This window comes from Protopterus annectens, chromosome 2.part1, assembly GCF_019279795.1.
Source record: "Protopterus annectens isolate FY-2018-M chromosome 2.part1, PAN1.0, whole genome shotgun sequence".
NCBI lineage: Eukaryota > Metazoa > Chordata > Ceratodontiformes > Protopteridae > Protopterus > Protopterus annectens.
The window spans coordinates 86691831-86716525 of NC_056729.1; the positions used below are offsets into that span (position 1 = coordinate 86691831).

A 24695-nucleotide genomic window follows, 5' to 3' on the forward strand; every position below is an offset into this window, starting at 1 on the left:
AGAAAATTCAATACTTAAGATTAATTTTATGAAAGAGCAGAAATAGAAAAAATGCTGAAAAATTAGAATAGTGTCAAGATTGCTACTTTAGTTTAATTTGTGTATATGACATGAAAAAAGAATGCCACTAAGGTTTCCATTTGATTTAATAATGAAGACTTTCCATTACTAGTTTGGTTACATACTTGGAACAGTTCATTAGTAACATAAATTTATTTTATGGAGAAAAATGTAAAGTTAGTGCTTTGCAGATGTTGCTGCCGAAAAAACATGTTGGTTTGGGATTTTTAGATAATTTCCAGTCTGGTATTCCAGAATGCATGTTTTTCAATACAGTCAGAATGAATCATTAAATCTGCCAACCAGACTTGTACCCTGGGATGGGTGGGGGGGAATGGGACAGCCTAATTGTATGAGAGACGCATCAAGGGACCCTTGGGCATTTAGGAGGCTCTTCCAATATCCAACAGTGACTGGGACAATATAGAGTAAATTGTCTATTTTGCAAGTTCTGGGTTGGCCTTTACATGTTTTAAAATCAGCAAGAAGAACAGAATCTGGAAGTGAAGATTATTGTTTTGTAATCAATGTTTCTTTATTCAGTATGTATACAGTACGTTAACTGAATTTATTTTAATGTGCTTCAGTTAAAGTATTTTTTAGATTTAAAATGATGTGTATACAACACATGAACATTTATGCAGATTAGAGTTAAAGCAAGTAAGCAAATGTGGATTCAGATAAGTATTTCAAGCTAAAGGTTCAATTTCAAGTTATGTTTTCAGACAATTGTGAAACAGTGCTAGTTCTCTGGTTTTTATTTGTGTTCAGATGATACTGGCAGAAAAGGTATTCATTTAGTGTTATTTTAGTTGATTTGCAGGGTATAACATTTATACATGGCTGTTTCAAATGGTCAGTTTAAATAAATAAACTAACGTATCACTTTAGTGTAAATTTCAGTCAAGTTTTAGAATTTAACATTCATATTCAGTTTTAAATTTCAGTATAATACATTTCAATCATATTTCAGAATATAACATTCATACTCAGTTGTACATTTCTAACCCGCTGTGGTGGTGCTGCAGTAGCGTTTTCGCCTCACAGTAAGATGCTGTCCGGTTCGATTCTCAGCTAGAACGTCTTCTGCGTGGAGACATGCGTGAATGGGCGTACCTTCGTTAAAGGTTGTGCGTCAGGCCTGGCAAGCCGGTACGTAAAAATCAACTGCCAATCATTAGCGGACCAGAGTTCCTCTTTGGCGACCCCTAACCGGGAAAAGCCGAAAGACACAAACAAACTAACTCAGTTGTACATTTCTAACAACATTTCTATACAGTTTACAACATGTATAAAGAGTATGCATATAGAATTAGAACAGAATTACATTACACTTCACATTAGTCATTAGTGTAAGGGTAAAGTGACAGAAGTATTTGTAACATGCTTACTAGCGATAAGTTATCTAAAGAATAAGTAAGTAGTAATACCATATTTCTTCGTAAATAAGACATAAGCAGAGAATAAGGCCTAGCATGGTTTTCCAGAGTGGTCATGATATAAGCCCTACCCCAAAAATAAGCCCCAGTTAAGATCGTCAACAACACACAACGGACGTGTTGAATTACAAAATAATATTATTGACACCCTTTGACTGAGGTCTTCATACTCTGATTGCCATTTTTGGAACATTCGGACACCCAACTTCTCTTTGAAGAAAGTCATAAGATTCTTTCCCTGGGAGTCATCCACGATTCTTTCTGTAACCCTAATCATCACTCACACTTGACGATTGAGATTCTTGGCCCATAAACACACTGGCAGGTGTACTTTGATTGGTTGAAGTACAGACAATGTGCGTAAAGCACGTGCACTTGATAACTAATGGCTGTGGTTGTGTCTTCGTAATCTCTGCCATTTTGTGTTGCCACTCCGGTCTTGTAAGTCTTCAATTAACCCCCCCAGACAAGATGAGTGCAAAAAGAAAGAGCTATTCCGTCGAGACAAAAAGGAATCGTGGAGGACTCCCGGGGAAAGAATCTGATGGCTTTCTGCAAAGAGAAGAAGTTAGATCTCTGAATGGTCCAAAAATGGCGTGCAGTGCACAGCAACCTCAGTCAACAGGCCGACAAGGGAAATGCTAAGAAGTGCAAGTGTGGATCAGGTCGGCAACCATTATTTCCTGAGCTGGAAGACATCATCTGTGAATGGTTTGCTAACAGGAGAGCAAAGGCTTTGGTTATGCACAGGGCTGATATTCAAGCATTTGCCCTTGCAATGGCACCACAGTTAGAAATATCCCTAGAAGAATTCAAAGCGTCAAAACATTGGCTGGATGGCTTCCTTCAGTGATATGAACTCTCTCTAAGAAGATCAACAACACTGTTCAAGCTGGGAGATACTGAAGTTATTAAACGTACACTTGCATTTAAGTCCTTTGTTGATGGCATCGACTTTTCTAAATACCAACTCTCCAACATGATTGCTATGGATGAAAGTGCAGTGTTTATGGGCCAATTATCTCAAACAATTGATCAGAGGGGTGTCTCGTCAGTCTACATTCCGCCCACTGGTTATGAGAATGCACGTGTTACCTGTATTTTGGCAATTCGTCTAGATGGAAAGAAAACCCCACCTTTAATCATTAGTAAGGGCAAGAAAGATAAGATTGAATGTGTTTCAGTCTTTACATTCTTGAAACCGAAAAAGCCTGGTGCACACAAGCAGTTATATGGAAGTGGGTCGATGTAATGTTGCCACTTGTTTTGTGAGCTGTTGAAAGAGGTCTGCTAGTCTGGGATTCAGCCAGCACTCACCGTCCTAAAGACATAAAGAAATTCCTTGCACTGAGAAGAATAGATCAAATAATGATTCCCACAGGAATGACTGCCTATCTCCAGACTCTTGATATTGCAATAAACAAGCCATTCAAGGACCATTTGCGCATGGAACTCTGACTGCATTGAAAATAGAATAGAGAGAAATCTGCATGGAAACTTTGTGAAGCCTAGCCTGCAAGAGGTCGTGACATGGGGGAAAAATTCATGGGATAAAATCACTGGCAACTGTGTTGCCAATGCACTACGAGCAGGCTACTTGGACAAGCAGTGTTCAACTAAGGAGAGCTCTATTGCTAGGCATGACAGATTGGGGCCAATGGTTCTACAGGAAATGAAGTCGCAAGAAATTCAGGCTGGAATTCTGGGGTTGGAAACTTATGACAATGTTCTAGAAGAAGATAACATGACTGTATTTGAATAACTTTTCCATTATCGGGGCAACAGAATTAATTGCTTCTGGTTTCAGTTTTATTCCCCTTGAGATTTTTTTGCACTTTCTATTAAGCTTGAAATATTGCACTGTGAAAGCCAAGGTGTAGATATTCTAAAGTTGAAATGTTTATTGCAGTGTTTATGTGGAATTATCACACAACTGTTAAAGCGTTACTTAGAACTGTTGCCAAATAACAGAAAAGTACCAAATAAATGTCAATTTGTGTACATGAATAAATGTTGATTTTTGTACAGGAATAAATGTAGATTGTTGTACGGGGGGGAGGTAAATAAGGCATCCCCTGATAATAAGCCCTAATGCGTATTTTGTCGGGGGAAAGAGTATAAGACCCGGTCTTATTTTCAGGGAAATACGGTAGTTATTTAATATATTCAAGGCATAGCAGTTCAGGCTTCATTTATTAATTTGTTACAGAATACAGTGCACATTGCATAGGAATTATTGTACATTAGACAAAGTTAAAAATGCACTGACGATATGCAGATCTAAAATGCAGAAAGCATAGGTTTTATTAAATGTACTTCTACTATTCCAGCACATAGATATTCACAATATTTGAGGCAGAAATTTAAAATGCAGACATCTATTACAACACACAGAGATTAAAAAGATAAATGGACAGAATAATTAGTAACAAATCTAAAAGATTTACAGAAACAAGTTAATATAATATATGGTAATTATGCTTCAAGATACATACACCAGATCTGATGTTGCCATTTTCATTCCTCAACTGACAGGTCTCAGATACGATCTCATATCCACCTCAGCTTTTTTTTTTTTTTACCAGATTCACAGATCCATCTCTCGAGCTCCTCCCTTTACCCATCATGTCCCATCGTCCTAGCCTACCTCAGATCTCATTTGCCACCATATTGTTCAGATGTGGATCTTCTGGTCTTGAGCATTAGGGTACAACATACGTCCTTTTTGTGAGTTTTTCAGAACTTTCTTATGATCTGTGTTACCTTTCTTCCCTTAACCTTTGCTTACAGTTCTCAGGTTTTCTTTCCGTTAGTGTGACCTTTTTTCTGCATACTTTCTTAGCCATTCATGGGTAAACCTAAGTACCATTGTTGGTACTCCCTTTTAGTCTCCTGTTTGCCTTTCCTAAACTATTTAGGGTATTTTCTCTCAGTACCACTGTTGGTACCTTCACTTCTGTCTCTTCCTATTAAAAAAAAATATGTATATGTTTTTCTCTACTCTTTCTCCTTTTCTGTATTCTTCATCAAGATGTCTGACAAGCCTGTGGGTTTTAAAAAGTACACTTTCTGTGGGCATAAAATCCCTAATTCAAATGCCCACAGGGAGTGCACGTATTGTCTAGATGCTGACCATTTGGATACTCAATGCCTTATTTGTGTGAGGTTTAATTCTAGGGCATTGAGTGTTAGAAGGAGTATATTAGTTTTGAAAGGTCTGTTGCCTTCTTCTTCCTCATTGTCTGCTGGAGCTCAGACCCCTGATAAAAAGTCTGATGGAGGGAAGTCCGACTGGGCTGCTAAGGAGAAAGACTCTAGGAAGCGGTCCCCCCGACTGTACTCCCAAATTGGCTCCGACAATTGAGCATCCAGCCAAAATTTCAAAACAGTCTGATCTGACTTCCTTGGATTCTAGCTCTTCAAAGGCTAAATAACCCTGGACCTTGTCTCCTTACAACTCCAAAGCTGATATTTCTCAGCTCCATTCTCCTTTCCTGCAGGAAATTACTTTCCCGACCTCCTTCAACCATCTCTTCCCTTAGGCCCTCCAGGAGCCTTTCTGAAACAGAGGTGGATCGAATGATGAGAAAGTTCCTCAGAGCTCCGATACAGATGGGGTTGTCCTGTCTGCATCTTCCAGTGGAACACCGAGCTTGCCCTCCACCCAACCTAAAGTGATATCTTCTGGTCTGGTCTGACCTGTGGTTTCAGAGTCCTCGGATCCAAGATCTTCAGGATTGTCCTTGTTGGATCAGAACACAGGTCATTCTTCCACTCCAGCTGCTTTCCTGAATCATCCCATTCCTGACCTTTCTTGTCCTGGAAAATTATCTTTCTTGTTGCTATCACTTCTGCTAGGTGGGTATCAGAACTCCAGACCCTTTCCTCCATGTCTCCCTATTTGATATTTAATAAGGATAGAGTTTCTCTATTCACAAACCAGTCTTTTTCTTCTAAAGTGGATTCTGAGTCCAGCATTAATCCAGGTTATCAATCTACATGTAATCTTCCCAAAATTTTCAAACATGGGTGAATATATGCTTTTAGATGAACACCGACAGCTTAGATTGTATCTTCACAAAACTAAAGATTTCAGAAAAGTTTATCAATTATTTGTTCTTTTTTCCAAGAACAAAATGTGTAAAGTGACTCTAGCTAAATGGTTGACAGATTGTATATATCTTGTTTACAGAGAAAAAGGGTTATCTTTGCCTAGGCCCCCGTCAAGCACATTGCTCAAGTTCCATAGCCACTTCATCTGCTTTTTGATCAAGAAAATCTATAGATGACATTTGTGAATCTGCCACTTAGTCCATTGCTCATACTTTTATTGCGCATTACAAGTTAAATTTGCTGTCCAGGAATAGAGCAGCATTTGGCTCCATGGTACTCCAGAATATCCTTCCATGAGGATCACACAAGGTTTATCTAGCTGAGGACTCTGTCCCATCAGTTGAGGAATGGATGAAAATGACAGCATCAGGCACAAAAGTTATGTGCTCACCATAATGATGCATCTGCGTTATCCATTTTCATTCTTCTTCAACTTCCTGCCCCCATTCCCCTTTTCTTTCTTTCTGGTGAGACCTAAGGCATACTCCTTTGGGAACCTGATTGTTCTGTTTGAGCACCAGCCTTCCTTTTCTATACCTCTGTCCTACTTTCCTTATCCATTTGGTTTCCTTCATATGTTATTTGGGTATACAACCTCGATCTGAGGGTAGGCTATGATAACAGGGCACTGTGGGTAAAGGGAGGAGTGTTGGATCTGTGAACCTAGTAAAAGTAGCCGAGCTGGATCTGAGATTGGAGCCGAGACCCCTCAGGTAAGAAAGAATGAAAATGGGAAATACAGAAGCATCATTATGGTGAGTGCATATATTTTTTAAAGAATTGCCCAGTTATAATTAAATTATAAAGTTAAGAGACTTCAAAAGACTTTTCTCCCCGCAGTCGAGTGATGTTTAAAGACATGCAGGTAGGTGCGTGCGTGAATGGGTGTGCCTTCTTTGAAGGTTGGGCATCGGGTTGACACCTCAGCAACGTAAAAATCTACTGCCAGTTATAAGTGAACCGGTATTCCACTGTGGCGACCCCTAACCGGGAAAAGCCGAAAGACATTACTTTTTTTTACAGAAGACTTTCAGATAATTAACAGACTGTAATGCTGATGTGACACCTAGTGGTCATAATTAAAATTGCAGATTTATTAACCAGATAAGAACAGTGGACCTCATTAACCCTTTTTAAGCGCAACCTGGGTAACTGCATGGGGAACAGAAAATACACCCTTGGGATTCCACCTGTGTCCCTGCTGGACAGTGCCATCAGGTGCTGACTTGGTGGAACATGGGCTAAATTCTTGGCTAGGATTGTAAGGTCCTTAGGGCCAATAGCCTAGGAACTTGTTATACTCCTATATATACACATAAATGTATGTGTGTGTGTGTGTGTGTGTGTGTGTGTAGAGAGAGATTTATGTTTATATATATATATATATATATATATATATATATATATATATATTTATAATATATAAAATGTTCATAGGTGTGTACTAGGCTAATGGTCCTGGAGCCCTTTGCAAGCCTAACCCAAAAAATTGCCCAGGCAAACATATATATATATATATATAAACACACACACTTTATTAAATATTTGCATAATGTATACTTTTGATGTGAAGTAAGTATTCCAGCAACAACTGCATAGCCTGCAGCAGCTTTAAAACCTTAGGTGGAGGGGCCATTTTGCATCAAAAATATATACCAATAATAAAATAAGTACAAATTTAGCAGATAGCTCATTTTCTAAGCACAGTAATGGAATCCAGGATGGGTGGAATAGTAAAATAACTTCTGTTCCAGGTGTGTTGGGGGTCCAGTGCCACAGGCATCAAGCCTCACAGTACACCCTGGGGTGGTCTGCTATTTCATTATAATGCCCATCCCAGAGGGTATTATTGCTTGTACATTTACTAGGCACAGGATTTTTGCAGTATCAAGTAGTGTAGTTAAATTGAGATGGTGTTTCTTGTAAGCAGAATATGATCTGCCATATGAACTGCATTTGTTAGGCGCCACAGAGTTGTTAGGGTTCCTTTGTCTGTCCCAAATTTGTATTGTTCCCTAATATGGAGTTTTTGTGTCTCAGAATTGCTGTGGTTTGTTGTGATACCACTTTTTAATGCAAGTTTAATGTGGTATGGGATGTTGTAAGTTGTGTGATTTTAAACTTTGGCAGAGGTAGCTTGCTTCCAGGAGGAGTGGAAATGGCTAACAGTCTGCCTTTGTTTTTATTTATCTTGAGTGTAGGTTGTTTGGTGTAAGTTTAGTACTGGGAATCAAGGGGAAGAAGACGCAATGTCTGGACATAGAACAATATGCAGCAGTAGCATCGAAACCTTGTCAGGTGCATGTAGTATTGCAGATGTGAACTGTGTGAGTGACTTTACAGATGAGGACCTGACAGACATGCAAGAGTCTAGATTTCTGGCTTTGAAGCAGGTTATTTATTTATTTTATTATTTTATTTTACATTTGTTGACCGAGAATGTCTGACTGAGCCAAAGCCCTTTTTCAGCAGAGACCCGGGGAGAAAAGCTCCAGTAATATATATTTTTTTAAATATTAAAAGGAGTGTTTTTTGTCATGTTGTATGTACTTAGTAAGCTATTTTCCATGCTTTTGTTTTCCAGAGGGACCGTGTCTGATACATTCTATGAATGGAGATCTTCTGAGGACCCTAGATGGCCCTGAAAAATGTGTGCGACCTAGACTAATCCAAGCATCTACAGAGGGTCACTGTGTAATATACTACGAGAAAGGCTTCCTCTGTGTGTTTAGTGTGAATGGAAAACTGTTAACCTCCATGGAGTTAGAAGATAATACACGGGTAATGAATCTTGTTTACAATTTCACAAAATATATTTACTTGAATTCACAGTGCAGGACTTTTTTCTGCATTCCATTTCCCATAATAAGCAGAAATTAAGTTGCTTGTTAATGCTATGTTCTGAACTGAAATTTTAATTTGTATTTTCTTCTGTTTTTCTAACCCATGAGCCCTTTCAGGCACAGATTTGCATTTTTTGTGAAATAATATTGATGGTAATCTGCCACTTTCAGTTGTAATTATGTTGTCAAGCTTTGTAGGAAAAGGACTATGAAGTAACAAGAGGAAGTCCCTTGGCTGGTCAAAACAATTTCTGCAGTGTTTTAAGCAGTACCGAAGAATTTTGGAATATTGCTCGAGGCAGTGGAAGTTCCTGCTCCCTGAAGACTGGAATTACACAGATGTGCTTCTTTATTTGAAATGTTCCCAACTGGGCTTTAGAGTTAAACAAATCTGCAGCCTTTTCTCACTGCCTCTGTACTTCATCATTCTATCAGACGACTCAGCTCTGTGATTAAAGTTCAGTGCTTAAAATGAGCAGTACCTGCCAAAGGCATAGAAAATGGCATTTGCACTGTTTTCCTGGGGGATGGGGAGGAAAAAAGAAATTACAGGTCAGAATAGCTCCTTTGTGTGCAGGGTGGCATGGTGAAAAGCTGATGAGGGTATGATTCATGTGTCTCTACATGGAGAAATTTCAAGCTGTTAACAAAGGTAACCATTTGCAATCATTGTGCACAGGACATAATTCTTATTTAGTTTTCATGTAGGGCAGTGAAAGGAAATTGCCAAGAAACATCTGGTCTGCTTGGAGAAACATAATGGTCTCTTCTGATATTTTTCACCTGTTCTTTGTTTTATATACTCAATATCCTGTTGTCTGCCATGGCACTGTTAAATTACACCATATGTTTAGCTGTTCTAATGATGTCTGAAGCAAGTTCGTCATTTTATAAATTGGTTTATATTCTATAAACATTTTCATAGCTGGACCCCCCTCTCACCCCAAAAGGCCCATATCTATACAGAAAGAATGCAGAGTCCCTGTAATCACATCTATGCAGGTAAAAGCTGCAGTCTCTAAAACCAAAAACACAGCATCCATGGGATCGGACAACGTCTCAAGCTGCGTTTTACATGAACTTCAGAAAGAACTGGCTCCCCACCTAAGCACCATGTTCAATCATAGTCTCACATCAGGCTTTGTGCCCACTGAATAGCGCACAGCAACAGTTATCCCACTCCACAAAGGGGGAGACACCACTGATCCTGGGAACTATCGCCGTATTAGCCTGACGAGCCTGGTCTGCAAGGCCATGGAACGTATCATCATGGAACTCATAAACAAAAGACCTTGGTAACCTCCAAACTCTGGACCCCACCCAGTTCGGGTGTGTGAAAGGCAGATCATGCCTTCTGAACCTGATCGACTTCTTTGAGGCAGTCACCAAAGCCGTAGATGAGGGTAAGGTGGTTCACACAGCCTATCTTGACCTCGCCAAGGCTTTCGACACCATCCCCTATTCTGGAATTATGGCTAAACTCACTAAACTAAGTATAAATCCCTACATCACAAGATGGGTTGCCAACTGACTCACTGACAGAATCCACACTGTAAAAGTTTCAGACTCCAATTCTGACTTCAAACCAGTGACAAGTGGAGTACCACAGGGTTCAGTCCTGGGACCTCTCCTGTTTGGTATCTACTTCTCTGAAGTACAGGCCAACACAGAATGCCTCTAGCTAATGAAGTTCACAGATGACTGCAAACTATGAGCCATAGTCGAGTCCCCAAATGATGTAGACATCTTACAGAAGGGCCTCACTGAGACAAATGCCTGGTGTCAGAGGCATGGCCTCAAGCTCAGTGCCAAAAAGTGCATTGTTATCCCCTTTGGTAAAAACTCTGTACCCATGAACTACCACATAAATGGCAGTCGACTTAACGTCGAATGTGTGATAAGAGACGTTGGGACCCAGGTTGACAGTAGTCTCCCCTTTGATAATCACATCACCACAGTAGTCAGGAAATCCTTCTATATGGCACACCTCATCACAAAAGGGCTGTCATCCAGGAAAAAGAGATCATTGTTCCCCTCTACTCGGCACTCATTAGACCCATTATAGAGTACAACGCCTCTTTTGGAATGTACCTCACAAGACATCTGCAGCAGCTGGAAAGGCCACAGAAGTACCTCACAAAGAGGATTAATGGTTTCAAGCAGATGCCCTACACTGACCATCTCAAAAAACTCCAGCTTTACTCCGTAGCATATCGCCTACTCCGAGGAGATCTCTGCCTAACACATAAAGCTATGTCAAACCCAGAGCTGTTGGACATGCTACACCTAAAGAAATCCCAATCCCTCCGAGCTACACGCTCTAGGGATCTAAACTTTGTCACCACAATAAACAGGCATGATGGAGGGATGGATTCCTGTCCCAGAGACTTCATATACTCTGAAACAAGCTACCCATCTATGTCAAGCAAAGTTCCTCATTAGCACTCTTCAAGAAAAATCTTGATGAGTGGATGGGAAATAGGAAATACACCCCGGGGATCACTTCTGTAGCTCTGCTTGACAGGGGCACAGGAAATTAACTTTCTTGGGTGGCGTAAGCCAGGGAACCTTGTTGGCTAGGCTTACTTAGGCCTTGGGCTGATAGCCTAGTACCTACCTATGAACCTATGGACCTGACCTGCAGTGCAGTTTTGTTCATGTGTTGCCACCCTTTATTATGCTGTAATCGTTATTTATTTGTAGAGGCCAGAATTATGTTATGGAAATACTGTGCTGTTCCCCAGCCCTTTATCCAGTAAGCAGAAGAATATCTCCACAAAGCATTAAGTTAGTGTACTAAGGTACCCAATGTTAGTGCTCACCATTAAGTTCCAGTTGTGCATCTTTATCAGGGATCCTCATGGTACAAGGCATTTCTAGTGAGATCCACTACATTGAGCAGGTGGTGTTTATTTCCATTTTAAACATCCAGTTTTGTACTTTAGGTTAGTTTTACATCCAAAAGTCTGGTTTTATCTTGGCCTGGTATGACTTGATGGGCTCTGGCTGCTTTAGAAGCCAGGACCAGCTAAAGTGGTTTGCTTAGAAGAAGACTAAGCCTTTGAAATACTTACTGTCTCATTCCGAGTGTGGGGAGTAATGCCTTCTTACTCTGTTATTCTGAGAGTGATGTGTAATCCCTTCTTATTCTGAGTGTGGGTTGTAATGTCTTCTTGTTCTGAGTGTGGGTTGTAATGCCTTCTTACTGTCTAATTCCGATTGTGGAATGTGATGCCTTCTTCTTCTGAGTGTGGGGTGTAAGGCCTTCTCATTCTGAGTGTGGGTTGTAATGCCTTCTTACTGTCTCATTCTGAGTGTGGGATGTAATCCCTGCTCATTCTGAGTGTGGGGAGTAATGCCTTCTTACTGTCTCATTGTGAGTGAGGATTGTAATGCCTTCTTATTCTGAGTGTGGGGTATAATGCCTTCTTATAGGTTCATAGGTTGGTACTAGGCTATTGGCCCTAGGGCCTATACAAGCCTAGCCATAACAATTCCCTGGATATTTCTTCTCACAATATTTACCCTCGACCCCTGTCTAGCAGGACGACTGACATGATCCCTGGGGTGCATTTCCTATCTCTCATCCGAATCATCAAGGTTCCTTTTGAAGAGGGCCAAGGAGGTGCTCTGCTTGACATGTATGGGCAGTCTATTCCAGAGTATGGGGAGTCTCTGGGTCAGGAACCTATCCCTCCAGCATGTTTTGTTCATTGTGATGACAAGGTTTAGATCCCTGGAGCATGTGGCTCTGAGGGATTGGGATTTCTTTGTGGAGCATGTCCAACAGCTCAGGGTTTGACATGGCCTTGTATGCTAAGCAGAGATTGCCCCTGAGTAGATGATATGCCACAGAGTATAGCTGGAGGTTTTTTTAGATGGTCAGCATATGGCATCTGCTTTAGGCCTCTGATTCTTTTAGTGAGGTATTTCTGCGGCCTTTCCAGCTGTTGTAGATGTCTTTTGAGGTACATACCAAACGGGGCATTATACTCTATAATGGGTCTAATGAGGGATGAGTACAGTGGGACAAGGACTTCCTTTTTCCTGGATGAAAAGCCCTTAGTGATGAAGTGTGCTACATAGAAGGATTTCCTGACTCTTATTCTGAGTGTGGGGTGTAACACCTTCTTATTCTGAGTGTGGGGTGTAATGCCTTCTTATTCTGAGTGTGGGGTGTAATGCCTTCCTATTCTGAGTGTGGGGTGTAATGCCTTTTCTGTCATGAGCTGCAGGTACAGGTAAGTATTCTGGTGCACGGAGACCCATTAACGAGAGAAGTGCTTGCAGGTATCCTTTGATCACAAAGGCAGACTCAAGAATAATCACTGAAAGAAAATGACAACCAGTCTTTGCCGAGCCCATACTTTACTAAAGGATACTTCTCACCACAGGTGGACCTAGCCTCTGTGAAGATGACAGGCATGGAAACAGTAATAGAAGGGTCTCATTTCTGAGTCATCAACATAAAGAATAAAAATATATATTTTTTTTGTTAAGCATGCTTTTTGGCCTTTCCATCTTACTGAAGGATCTCTTTTCAAGTGCTGCTTACCTTCTCTAAACTGTCAACTGACCCAACACATCACCTTTCCTCCCTGAGTGATCAGATTGCTAGCTTTTCTGTTTAAGGCCATTTGGGATATAATACAGTGATCGCAGCAATGTTGAGGCCACAGGATTTGTGGAGGTCAGAGGGAACCCCCCCCCAAAAAAAATATGTATATGGTTGCTGTGGCAGCCAGGATATAGTTCTACTGTAAAGTGGGAAGATGATGTGTCTAATACTGTGTCACAAGTAACCCCCCCCCCCCCAGAAAAATGAACAGGTGTTGTTCGTTGAACACTTCCAGCTTGGCTTGGGCACAGTGCCTGATTTTGTCCTCAATCCCAGCCCAGGTCGCTGGCTTTACAGTAAATTCAGCCACTGCATTGGTGGATCAACCTGTAAATATTCTAGTTTATCTCATTTAAACATTTTGCCATTTTAAGCAGGTATGAAGAGAGATGGCCCAGATGGGTTGACCTCTTGGGAATAGGACTTGTTTGTACTCTCCTGAATATTTTAAGGGATATTAGTCCATTCAGAATCATTAGTGTAAATGGCTTAGATTCTGCACATGACTGGCACTATAAATGTCCCAGTGTAATTGAAAGAAAGTACTATAATCGTATCCATCCTCAGGATTTGTGGGAGGAAAATCTCAACTTAGGTAGGCTTAGACTGTGTGAGTCTGTTTCATAAGATAAGATAATGTAACAAATATTTTGAAGGTAGCCTTCATTTCTCAGACTTTTTTTTTGTCCGAGCATTTTTTTTGGGGGGGGGGGGGCAGAAAGACACCAGTACCAATCTGTACAGTTTTCATTGCTGAAGTCTAACTCCTCATGATCAGGCAGATTAGCACCATATTTCTTTGTTTTGTTTTTATGTATATAATTTAGGTTGAAGCAAATGCACTTGCCTCACATATGTTCTCTTCCTTCTGTGGCAAGGCAGCAGCCAGGATAAGGTTCCTAGGTTCATACTAGGATAACTTCCCTGAAGGGACATTTTAAACGTAGCCAATAACCTGAGGTGAGAATTAAACCCTGCATCTCATGTTTATGAGGTGAAGACAAACCCTGTGTGTCCTCCCCACGGCACTGATGTACATACCTGGGACCATCAGCATTGTTAATAGTGCAGTTGTTTTGCTACATATGATTCTCCTTTCCTGGAGCAGTAGAGCAGCTTTAATGTGAGGATATCACCATTCAGAGCAGTCTCATCACATCCTACATACTCTTCTTCAGCTCCTATGTGGAGAGAGGAAAAGAAGATCAACAAATTGCACTGTCTTTCATATCCTTAATCACTGCTCATTTTCAGACAAGAGACAAAGAAAATTAGTTGAACTTTGATGTCAGTAATACCGATGGTGCAGAATATGACTCTGGTAAGGACTTATGTCAGTTCAGTGCCGATGCCTCAGGTAGTTCTGTCCTTCATAGGGCATTGAAAAAAATGACAGATAAAGGCGGCCTTGTCTCTCCATTTCCTCATATAATGGATAAACTGCAAATTTCAGTAGCCTATATATTTTTTCACTCCTCCTATGAAATGCCATATGTTTGCCATATATGTTGTAGAGTTCCAAAGGATTTAACTCCTATTTCCTTTCAAGAAGCCTGTAATAGACGTGTACCTCTCTCCTTGTGAGCCATCCACTTTTAAATATCTTCAGGCTTGTGTCCACTTATTTTCATGTAATTTTTCCTGAAGATCTTAAAGATTTTACTTTGTTGTCACTGCTTTTTTACATTTCTCTATGTATGGCATGTAGTGCACACCATCTGCAACATTGTTTTACACTCCCTGACTGCTGTTGCCTTATGTGTTTGCAAAGACAAGTTCTCCAGAATTGAGAACAGTATTCTGTATGGAGTCTTAACAATTCTTGGTACAGAATTACAGAAACGTGCTCATTTCTGATGCTTGTTTTTTGTGGATCAGTATTCAGACATTTCATTCTGTTTTTTTTCACATTGCTTGCTTTCCTTTTTGTCATTTTATTTGACTGATTTTTGTCCTTCCCACTTTTATTGCTTCTTCTGTTTCTGCAAGGTTTTGTTTCCCACCTGCATTGTTTTGCATGTCTTTGTACAGAATTTAAGCTGTGACACTTTATACCACTCTTCTAACCCAGCGGAATCTATTTATTCATCTTTTCAGCCTTGTTTTGCTCATGGACCCTGTTGCAAATCTTTATGGCTTTTGACTTGAGTTTACTGCCATCTTCTCTGGTCACAATTTCTTGATATTTTTCTTGCTTATGATATAACCCAAGAATTTATTCCAAAGATTGTCTGATTTGTTTTCTTTCTGTGTCATCGTAAAGTTGTACTATATTTTAAGAAAACCTCAACTGCAGTCTTCCTCACTCCACTAGTACACGCACACAAAGGAGGACAGTTCTTTCCACAAATTAATGATTTATTTTGTGCTCAGCAATTAACTTAGTAATGCTTTTAGTACCTTGCCTAAAGTAGCCTTGTGGGAAGTCCTTTAGTCCTCAAAACAGTGTATGTCATATACATATATGTATACACATCCACACTCTCAAATGTAGTCACCCTTGGTTGAGTGAATATTTATTCAGTGCTCAGTCAAGAACGAATAAGGCACAGTTTGTTCTTTTACAACCACTGCACTAATGTTAAGTATCAGATAGTTACGCTAACATAAATGCACAAGTCCATAGCACAAATGTTCTAAAACACAGCATAAAAACTCTGTGCACAGTAGTCATAAGAGTCGCCTTGAAATAGTCATAGGATAACAAGTTTCAGACTAGTTCATTATTTAAACCTCCTAGTGTTAAATGTTGCATTTTAAAATAAAACGTGTCCAGTTTTTGTAAATATCTTTTAATCCTGTGAGGATCCTGTGTAGAAGATGATTATGGAACCTGATAAAGGACTGCAAATTTTAATGTGTGGAGTTGTACTATACACATAATCTCCCCAGCGTGTAACACATGTGAGAGAACAAGGACAAAACAGAGCACAGATTATTACACTAGAGTTACACATGACATCTCATTGCTGTAAACTGCTTCCCGTTGGAATGCACCTTACTGCCGTGGACAGTGTGGGGACAAGAAGAACAGTTTCCACATGGGAATGTACCCACTAGGGTATTCTCTTCTACATGTTTTAACTAGCACTTACCAGGCAATCGGATAAGGATTTAGCATTCCTGTATGAAACATTTAAATCTTTCAGGGATTAACTCTTTTAAGAGAGAGAGAGAGCTGTAGTCAGAATTGACCAGTACTGATGAAGCATAGATATTACTCAATATAAAGTACACAATCTGTAAAAGAATACATCTTTTGCAAAGTCTGTGACTGGAAGTGAATTAGTTATTTATTTGGGAAAGAAGTGCCTTGCACTGTGTGTGTGTGTGTATATATGCATGTGTGTGTGTGTATACGGGCTAGCTCTTTTTGTCTGACTTTGACCTTTCCCTTGTTTGTGGTACTGCTTTCAAAATATTTCATAACTTATTATGCAGACTCGCCTCACAGTTAGACGTTGCCCGTTCGATTCTCAGTTACAGCGTCTTCTGTGTGTCGACATGCGTGAATGGGCATTCCTTCGTTGAAGGTTGTGCGTTAGGCCCGGCAAGCCAGCACGTAAAAATCTACTGCCAATCATTAGTGGACCGGAGTTCCGCTGTGGCGACCCCTAACCAGGAAAAGCCGAAAGACACAAACAAATTATGCAGACCTGGTGCCATGCTGCTACAGTAAACTCTTAGTTAACAGGCACACATTGGGATTGGTAGATGCCAGATAACTGTAGATTCTGGTTGCTTGAGAGTTACTATTAAGAACAGACCTGACTAATTCTGTACCCTATACTGTGTTTGTTTTGACTTGTTCTCAGGTTGGGGAGAGAGGAAATGTATTCCTATCTTCCTTTTTAAAACTCTAAAACTTTAAAAATGTAAGGTATGTTTCTGCGGGGGGGGGGGGGGGGGGGATACAGAAAGTGCAACGCATGAAAATTGTACTGTATTTCTTTGGTATTTTTTGCCAGCTGCTTGAGAATGTTGTTTGCTTGAGGTCGGGTTAACTGAGAGTTTACTGTACTAAGATCAGTTTGATGGTCGGCAGTTTCCTGCGTTTGTTGTGCGCTCATGCTTGTGAAGGAGTCTATTTTGTTTTCTTGTGGTACCTTGCCCTTTTCCCATAATTCATGAAGAGCAGTAATGAGTGGCAGTAATCATTCTTCTGTTGGTTCTGTAGGAATTCTAGGATTAGTTCACGTAGGCCTCTTTTGCATTTTGCACCTTTCCTTTTTAGAAGTTGTTTCAGAACTGTCTCATCCATGAATGGACTGGGATCAGTCCACTTATCATGCGGACTGCCGCAAATAGGACTAGATAACTTCCTGTTTTACCTTTACAAATACCGAGTAGAAGCTTTAATTTTGTATTATTGTGTTTTCCTCCGTTTTCTGCTCCACATCACCATTTTGGTGTTCTGCCGTTTGCACAGAATTCTAACCGGTCAGCCGCAGACTTGACAGTCATCTCCAGGTGGAACCCATTTTCTTTAGTCTTTCTCTTCCAAAGGTCATCTTTAGGAAGCAGGAGGCATTGTATTATAGCACCAAGTCTCAGGTATGTCAGATAAGTAGTGTGTGCTGTGTTTTATTTAGTGCCATATATTTCTGTCAGTGAATAACAAATTTTTTAGGGCCTGTGCAGTACATGACCATCAGCCATGTCATGGCAGACTGCCTTAGCCATGAACCCCTCTCAGACCAAGGCCTCAACTAATAGTTAACTGTCATGTCACCTGTGGGGAGGTGGCAGGCAGGAATGAGATGAGACACTGCATTTTTCTGTCTTGTTTTGGTCTACAACGTAACTCTGCCTGACATTCCATGATACCTTACTCTACATTAATATCATGTATACTACCTCCACATTTCCCCCTAATTTTTGCTAAGACAGTACCCCAATAGAAGGCCACCTCTTAGATCAGGCAAGGCTGAACAATATTTGTCGATCTTTAGCCCCCCCCCCCCCATGCCATCCTCTCAAACACAAGTCACTGTCTACATCATAAATACAAACTTGCTGTGTTTGGCAGTGAGCCAGCAATAGCAAAGGTTTTGCTGTCATTTTGGCTAAGAATAACAGAGCTGGTCTAGCATTCAGTCTAGTAATAAGCAGTTATGTGTACTGCATGCCATAGATGAGAAAATTTAAAACACAGTTTTCTCTAATCATGTACTTGTCATGTAGTGCAAATTTTGTCAGTGACATGTGGTGTTGCTAGACATTCATCTTGCTGTTATGATATGGAATCTAATGTCCATGGACAAGATTGTGTCTGTGATGTGGATGCAGCTGTTAACTCCAACACCTGCAGGTGTTTACATTAGGCAGTACTTCCGGCTTCATTGTATTGACCCTCTCCCTGACGCCTAACCACATTTAATGAATGTGCTTAAAATGTGGTTTCACAGTAATGACAGCTGATAGAGCAATTGCATTTTTAGACAGTCTGACAGAACTACATTTCTTTAAACTTGTGTTAGCTTCATTTATGTAATAAATGTATAAGAAATGCTGCTGATATTTCAAAATTAATCAGCACTGTGATGATGAACCTCAGTCTTCCCAGATCCAGAAGAACTCAATTTAAATGCTAGTGTTCATTGCCACCTTCTGGAGGTTAAACCTCTCCTAGTTTTCCAGTTTCCTGTGGCAGATCTGGCCTTCCTTGTAAATTTATTGGCTAAACTAATTTTATTGCAAGTCAGAATATGTCTTAGTGCTTATGATTATAGAAAATACCTGCTTCTACTGAAATGATTTTAGATCAGCCTTCTAGAAGGTGACTTTACTTGTTGTACATTAGAGATATCTTGTGGCTCAAAAGTGCTCATCTCTTTGAAAAACAAGCATAATGGAAGGAATGGCAGAGATAGAACCGAAGTGTCCCCAAAGAGCTTGGAGCCGGTAGTCTAATTTCTAGTATCTGAAATCTGGAAGGAATGTAGACTGAAAACCACTTAAACATTTTTGTCCATGGTTCCATGCCTTGTTTCATAAATGTGTTGCAGTACCTGTGCTGCAAGGAAAAACCGCATTGGTGGTTTTAAGTCTTGGCCGTTCGGCATTTCCCATCCTGAATTTTTACAGGATGATTTCTTATACTGTTTAAACAAGAGATGTGTAGAATTTAGTGCACTGCTTCACAGTTCCAGGCATCATTAGAGCCCTGATTTAGTGTTACGTGGGAGGGTTTGTAAGAGGTATTGTTGCTCAGATTGCTCTGACTACACTCTGTGCTCAGAGTTTGCTGTCACACAAGAGACTTTATGCAGTCTTGAACCTGGGATGCTGTATCATACTGTAAAAGGTTTTGCCAAATGAGTTTATTTATATGACTTCCAAAGGGGGTTATAGCTTTCTTTGTATCCATTCTGTCATAAGACTTTAGTCAGGGCTGGTATTAATGCTTTGAGAGCCCCCTATCATGAATGATGATGCAGTATAATGTGCCAACTCACTAATGTTACGGCAGCCACCTCAGGCAGTGATCCCTCATCCCTTCCTGGAATTGTGGCATTTGGGTGTGCTCCCAGCATGCTCCCAAACTCTACTCCATGCGCAATTATTTCTTCACCTGCTCCCAATGTTATCTCCTACAGTGCCCAGGTCATTTGTTGCAGTCAGGTCATCTGGGTCATAGTCAGGGCTTCATCCATCTGTACTGCAGAGCTGGCACTTTCCAGATATCAAAATTGATATGTAGCATATAAGAAATAAAAAGTGAATGCAGATTAAGTGATGAAATAGTTAATACATTACAACTTTCAAAAATGTAATCCAAGAATATAAATTGGCAGAACAGTTGTAAATAAATCAAAACCTGAAAAAATGTTCCCATAACTTGCAATTATAGTAGAAAAGGTATGCATTTGCTTCAGTAAATTAAATGGATCCAGATGTATAGGAAAATAACTAATAAAATAAAGCTGGACAGAGCCTGTGTAACACAAAATTTAACAGTAATGAGTTAGAAATCTGAAATAACATCACACACAGTAGGCCATTCCATATTAAAAGCCATTGAGAATATAGACTAAAACAGAGACTCATTGTACCGCACATCACAGCTAACACCCTCCTTCCCTGGATTAGAGTCTGCAGTTGGAAAGGATGAGGCAGTGCCTCCAAAACTGTTGCAGGAAAGCCAGACAGTGCTTCACCCTTAGCTTTTGGACCAAACAGCTCCGATAAGTCAAAAGTTCACAGTCATAAATCCATCCAAGCTATTCAGACCAAACTTTTTCAGTGGATTTAATTCACCACTCGCTTTAAGCAAGCAGCAAGGCTTTTCATTGGTATGGCAGCCCACTGACCACAATAAAAAGTGAAAAGAGATGTAATTTACTCCTGAACTTAAATTGCTAACTGATAGCTGCTACTCAGAAAGACTGACCTGTAAGAGAGTAGTGAAAACAGCCAACATTGTTGCAGATAATGTAACTTGAGCGGTGAATAATCTTACAATATGTTAAATCCACTGTGATATGTCAGAATTCACACATTAAACAATCTGTCCAAGTCAGTGATGAAATAAACCAGCAGCAGGGGCAGGGAATCCAGGAGATGACCAGAAGGAAGAAACACCAAAGTTGTCCTGGAAATTAAATATTTTTTTTGGGGGGGACACAATTAAGTGGGATACAACACACAACAGTTTCAGAAGAGGGTGTAACTTTAATGCAGAGTATTTACTTTGACTTCTTCAGAAAGTGAAGTTATGACATACAGAGTGGAACAGTGTTAGTGGTGATTGTAGAAGGTAGGTACAAGACGGACAGTAAAAAGTGTATTAATAAAGTTACACAAAATACATGAGGTGTTGTAGAACTCTGGAAGAAGTGGGCTGTACATGAAAGTGCAAGTTATCACCACGTAGGAGCAAGGTAAGAGGTGTTTTTCTCCTGAGTTGTGTGTGAAAGAGGGGAGGAAAGGACTTGTGGAACAAAGTTTGATTTCTTAAGAAAGATAGTGTAGCCTTTTGCCGCTCCTACTATACAGAATTGCAAGTTACAATAGTACACCATTCCTGAATGTGGGTGTTAGAGAGTGAATCTTAAACATGCAGCTAATTTAATATGCTTAATTACACTGGGTCACCATGTGCCTGGATTAACCCAGCGGTATGCACAACATTATTGTGCTGTTAGTACTTCTGAATTAGAGTTGTTAATTTCTGTAGTGCCTGATTTCAGAAACTGCACAGCTTAGACATCTGTGCTACAGTTACTTGGTCTACAGTCCGTGCCTGCTCAGTGGTTTTCTAAACCACCACTCAAGGAACAAGTCTGACAGGAGTTGCTTTCTTCATGGAAACTTATTCTGAATGTTCTCTGTGTCTTTCAACCTCCAGCTGAGTGTTTGGAGGGTTTCTTAATTCTGTCCATAGACAGATATACTCTAGAAGTCTCTCTGTCTGACCATATCTGAAGGTCTTTGAGAGGGACTGATGGAGTGGTTCCCTCTGCTTTCTCTCTGTTACCACAGTAACATGGCATTTGGGGACTAAAATTCAGAATTTTGGATTAGTGGTTTCCTATGGGGAAAGGCATTATGTCATAATATACAGTGGCATATATAAATTTGCTATAATTCAACAAAATGAATATCTGCGTTTGGTTGCCAGATATTCCATTTATGAAACTATTGGGAAATCCTATGATAAACTGTTCTGTAACAGCCAAAGACCAACAGAGTTATACAGGCTTGTTTTAGTTATGGCTGCTATGCAGTGACTTCTCTTTCAGAACACTGCCAGCTGTGGGAATTCTAAACTACTTACTGCAGTTTTTCTTTTAACCATAGTTAGTCATACTGTATACTCACAGCAAGAGGTTCTCCCGTTCGATTCTCAGCTGGAGCGCCTTCTGTGTGGAGTCTGCATGTCCTCCCAGCGGTCGAGTGACGCTAAAGACATGCATGTAGGTACGAACATGAATGGGCGTGCCTTCTTTGAAGGTTGGGTGTCGAGCTGGCAATTCGGCACCATAAAAATCCACTGCCAATCATGAGTGGACCGGAGTTCCACTGTGGCAACCCCTAACTGGGAAAAGCCGAAAGAAGACACAAGTCATACTGTATAAAAAAAAACCACCTGCACTGCCAACATACAGGATGTCTGACAGGCAATTTTGCCTTTATTCCTTCTTTGATATACATAGGTTTCATGACCCTATATTGTCTGCTCATATTTACGTTAACATCTTCATCAAGAACTGTTATAGACAGTATCACCTCCATTTCTATAGGAAAGTCCCATGTTTTGGCAGTAAGGATAAATGTTAGGATTGAGGTACAAAGGTGAACAAGATGTCAAAAGCTAAGTATATTTTTAAGTGCTTCACACCAGCGCATAACATTTTTTGCCCACTGTACATTAAAGTGGTTTTAATTTCATTTTAAAAAGCACTTATGATATCTCGTTTTTTTATGGTCACAGAATGTAAAACATCTTGTGATATAAAAAAAATGGAATGACAAAATGGATTAGCCTAACTCGTGAACATTTGAGAATGCATCAGTAGTTTGGTGCTAACAAAAGAAACTGCAGAAAAGCTTCACTAATTATAAACCCTTCAAAAACAATGCTATGGTTTTCACAACAGCCCAATAACTACCTAACATACTACAACTGACATTCACAGACGTACAAGGTAATATTCTTCCAAATGTCCCAGAATATGAATATCTTGGCCTCCCTCTTGATTAATCATTAACAGTCACTGCACACACGTATGGGATAGTATACAAAGAAAAGTAATTTCACAGATCAGATTATGTTACAAGATTTCTTACCTCCTGACTCCAGCAGACAGAACAGCTATAACCAAGAATGTGATGGACCACCGTTAATTACTCTCCCATCATAAAGCACACACAGAATCTAAATAACTGAAAACATACTGTTCAGATTTGCACTCCCATACCTATCACTGCAACTTTATTCAAGAACTAAAATGGCTCCCTGTTACAGATAGGGTCACTTGCCTTTTAAATGCATTAGACACCAGCCCACTCACCTGGTCAAGAAATAAGTAAATAAATGCCTTTGTAATACCACTGTGTGTCCAAGTTGTGCAGGTGTGGGTTACGGTGGGACTTGCTTATAAATCTCTCAATTGTTTGTCTTCCAAAGAATTGGGCAACTCATACTTCCACTGTGGATTATTGTAATAATCCTCCCAGCGAAACTTGTTTTCATGGATTATAGGAAAATGTCAAGCTCAAATGGGGTTAGAATTGAGTGCTATAGCAGTGAACATGGTAGTTAACCCACATGCAGGGATGCAGACATGAACTAGGGGGGGATGTGGCTGCTTCAGATGGGTGCATTGAGATGTTTTAAAGAAAAGCAGGCTCTGAGTACAGCACAACTCTTTTGTTAAAGTCACTGCTGACATCCTTGTCCAAAAGTTTCAAATTTAGTGAGTACATATATCTGTACTATGTGGCAGAGACAGATTGTTAAATGGTTTGTGTTAATTGAATGTGATGTTCTAACATAGCTTGATATTTTTATTAAAAATGTGACATACATAATTTTCCTTGGTTCCCAGTAACATAGTCTATTTACGATTTCTTGTCCTAATCTGAGTCTGTGAAATAAAGTGAATGGTTAAAACTAGATTCCAGGAACAAATGAACTATAGTAACATTTAGTTTTTTTATAGCTCTGTAAGCACTTTGTTCTAAAAAATCTACCTGTTTTGGAAAAATAAGTTTATCCATTTGTTGAGACACAGTGGTTCCCATATCTCTCAACTGTACAGATTTTCACATAATGTCTAGATTTTTGCATTATATTTTCAGACTATTCCTCATAAAATTTGTGGTTTTCTGGAAAATCACTGAGGACTGAAGTCACTAAATAATGACAGTTGAATTTCAAGCTTTGTGGCCTTCAAATCCTTCAGAAAATGAATGTTAATGTAAAAGCTGTTATTCTAACAACTTTCTAAGTTTGTAAGAACAACAGTTACAAATCTGCTCCTATTTTAGGCATTTGTCACCACATTATTTTTGCCTCTGTCCATATTTCTTGCACTAAGAGGTTGAGAGATATGATGGTTCCACATGTATTGGATTGACATGCAGCTTTGTTTATTTTGAAGTTCTGCACCATCTTTCCAAAAAGGATTCATATGGAAGGCTCTAGAAAGGCACTACTGCAAATGCTTAGTGGTTTAATAACTAAAGTGCATTGTTATGTCTTTAAGTATAGTCTGTGGACTACAGACATTAATTTAGCTTTGCTTGTTTGCTTCCAATTGTTATTTAATTGGGGCTTGTCGTGTTTTTTTAGGTTTTACTTGAAGATTAACTCCCTCCCCTTCGGAAGACTTTAGCTAATGTACTGTGGACACCACTTAAAATTTAAATGAAGAAACAGTTTATGCACTATGTGAGATTAATTTACTTTTCTGATTTTTATCCAGTATGTACATTTCACTGTGCATATTGATTCTACACAGACCAGCCTCAATGCAGGCCTTCCTTTCTGAGATGAATGCTTTGAAGGATGGCAAAATGGCTTCACTGGTCAAAGATTCTGCTTCATAACCTTGTAGACTGGGGCTCCATCCAAACCTCCTTGTTACTATTTCTGATTTTTGTAGTTTTTTTTTC

At 39.8% G+C, this 24695-nt stretch overlaps 1 protein-coding gene across 1 annotated transcript in view; it reads left to right on the forward strand.

The window, feature by feature from the left end:
* The window catches only part of LRBA (LPS responsive beige-like anchor protein), a 4045850-nt gene that overhangs the window by 3990579 nt on the left and 30576 nt on the right, over positions 1 to 24695 (forward strand). The window contains exon 54 of the mRNA XM_044063433.1: positions 8197 to 8393. Within this exon, the coding sequence (XP_043919368.1) occupies positions 8197 to 8393 (197 nt within the window). The remainder of the gene's footprint in view (positions 1 to 8196; positions 8394 to 24695) is intronic.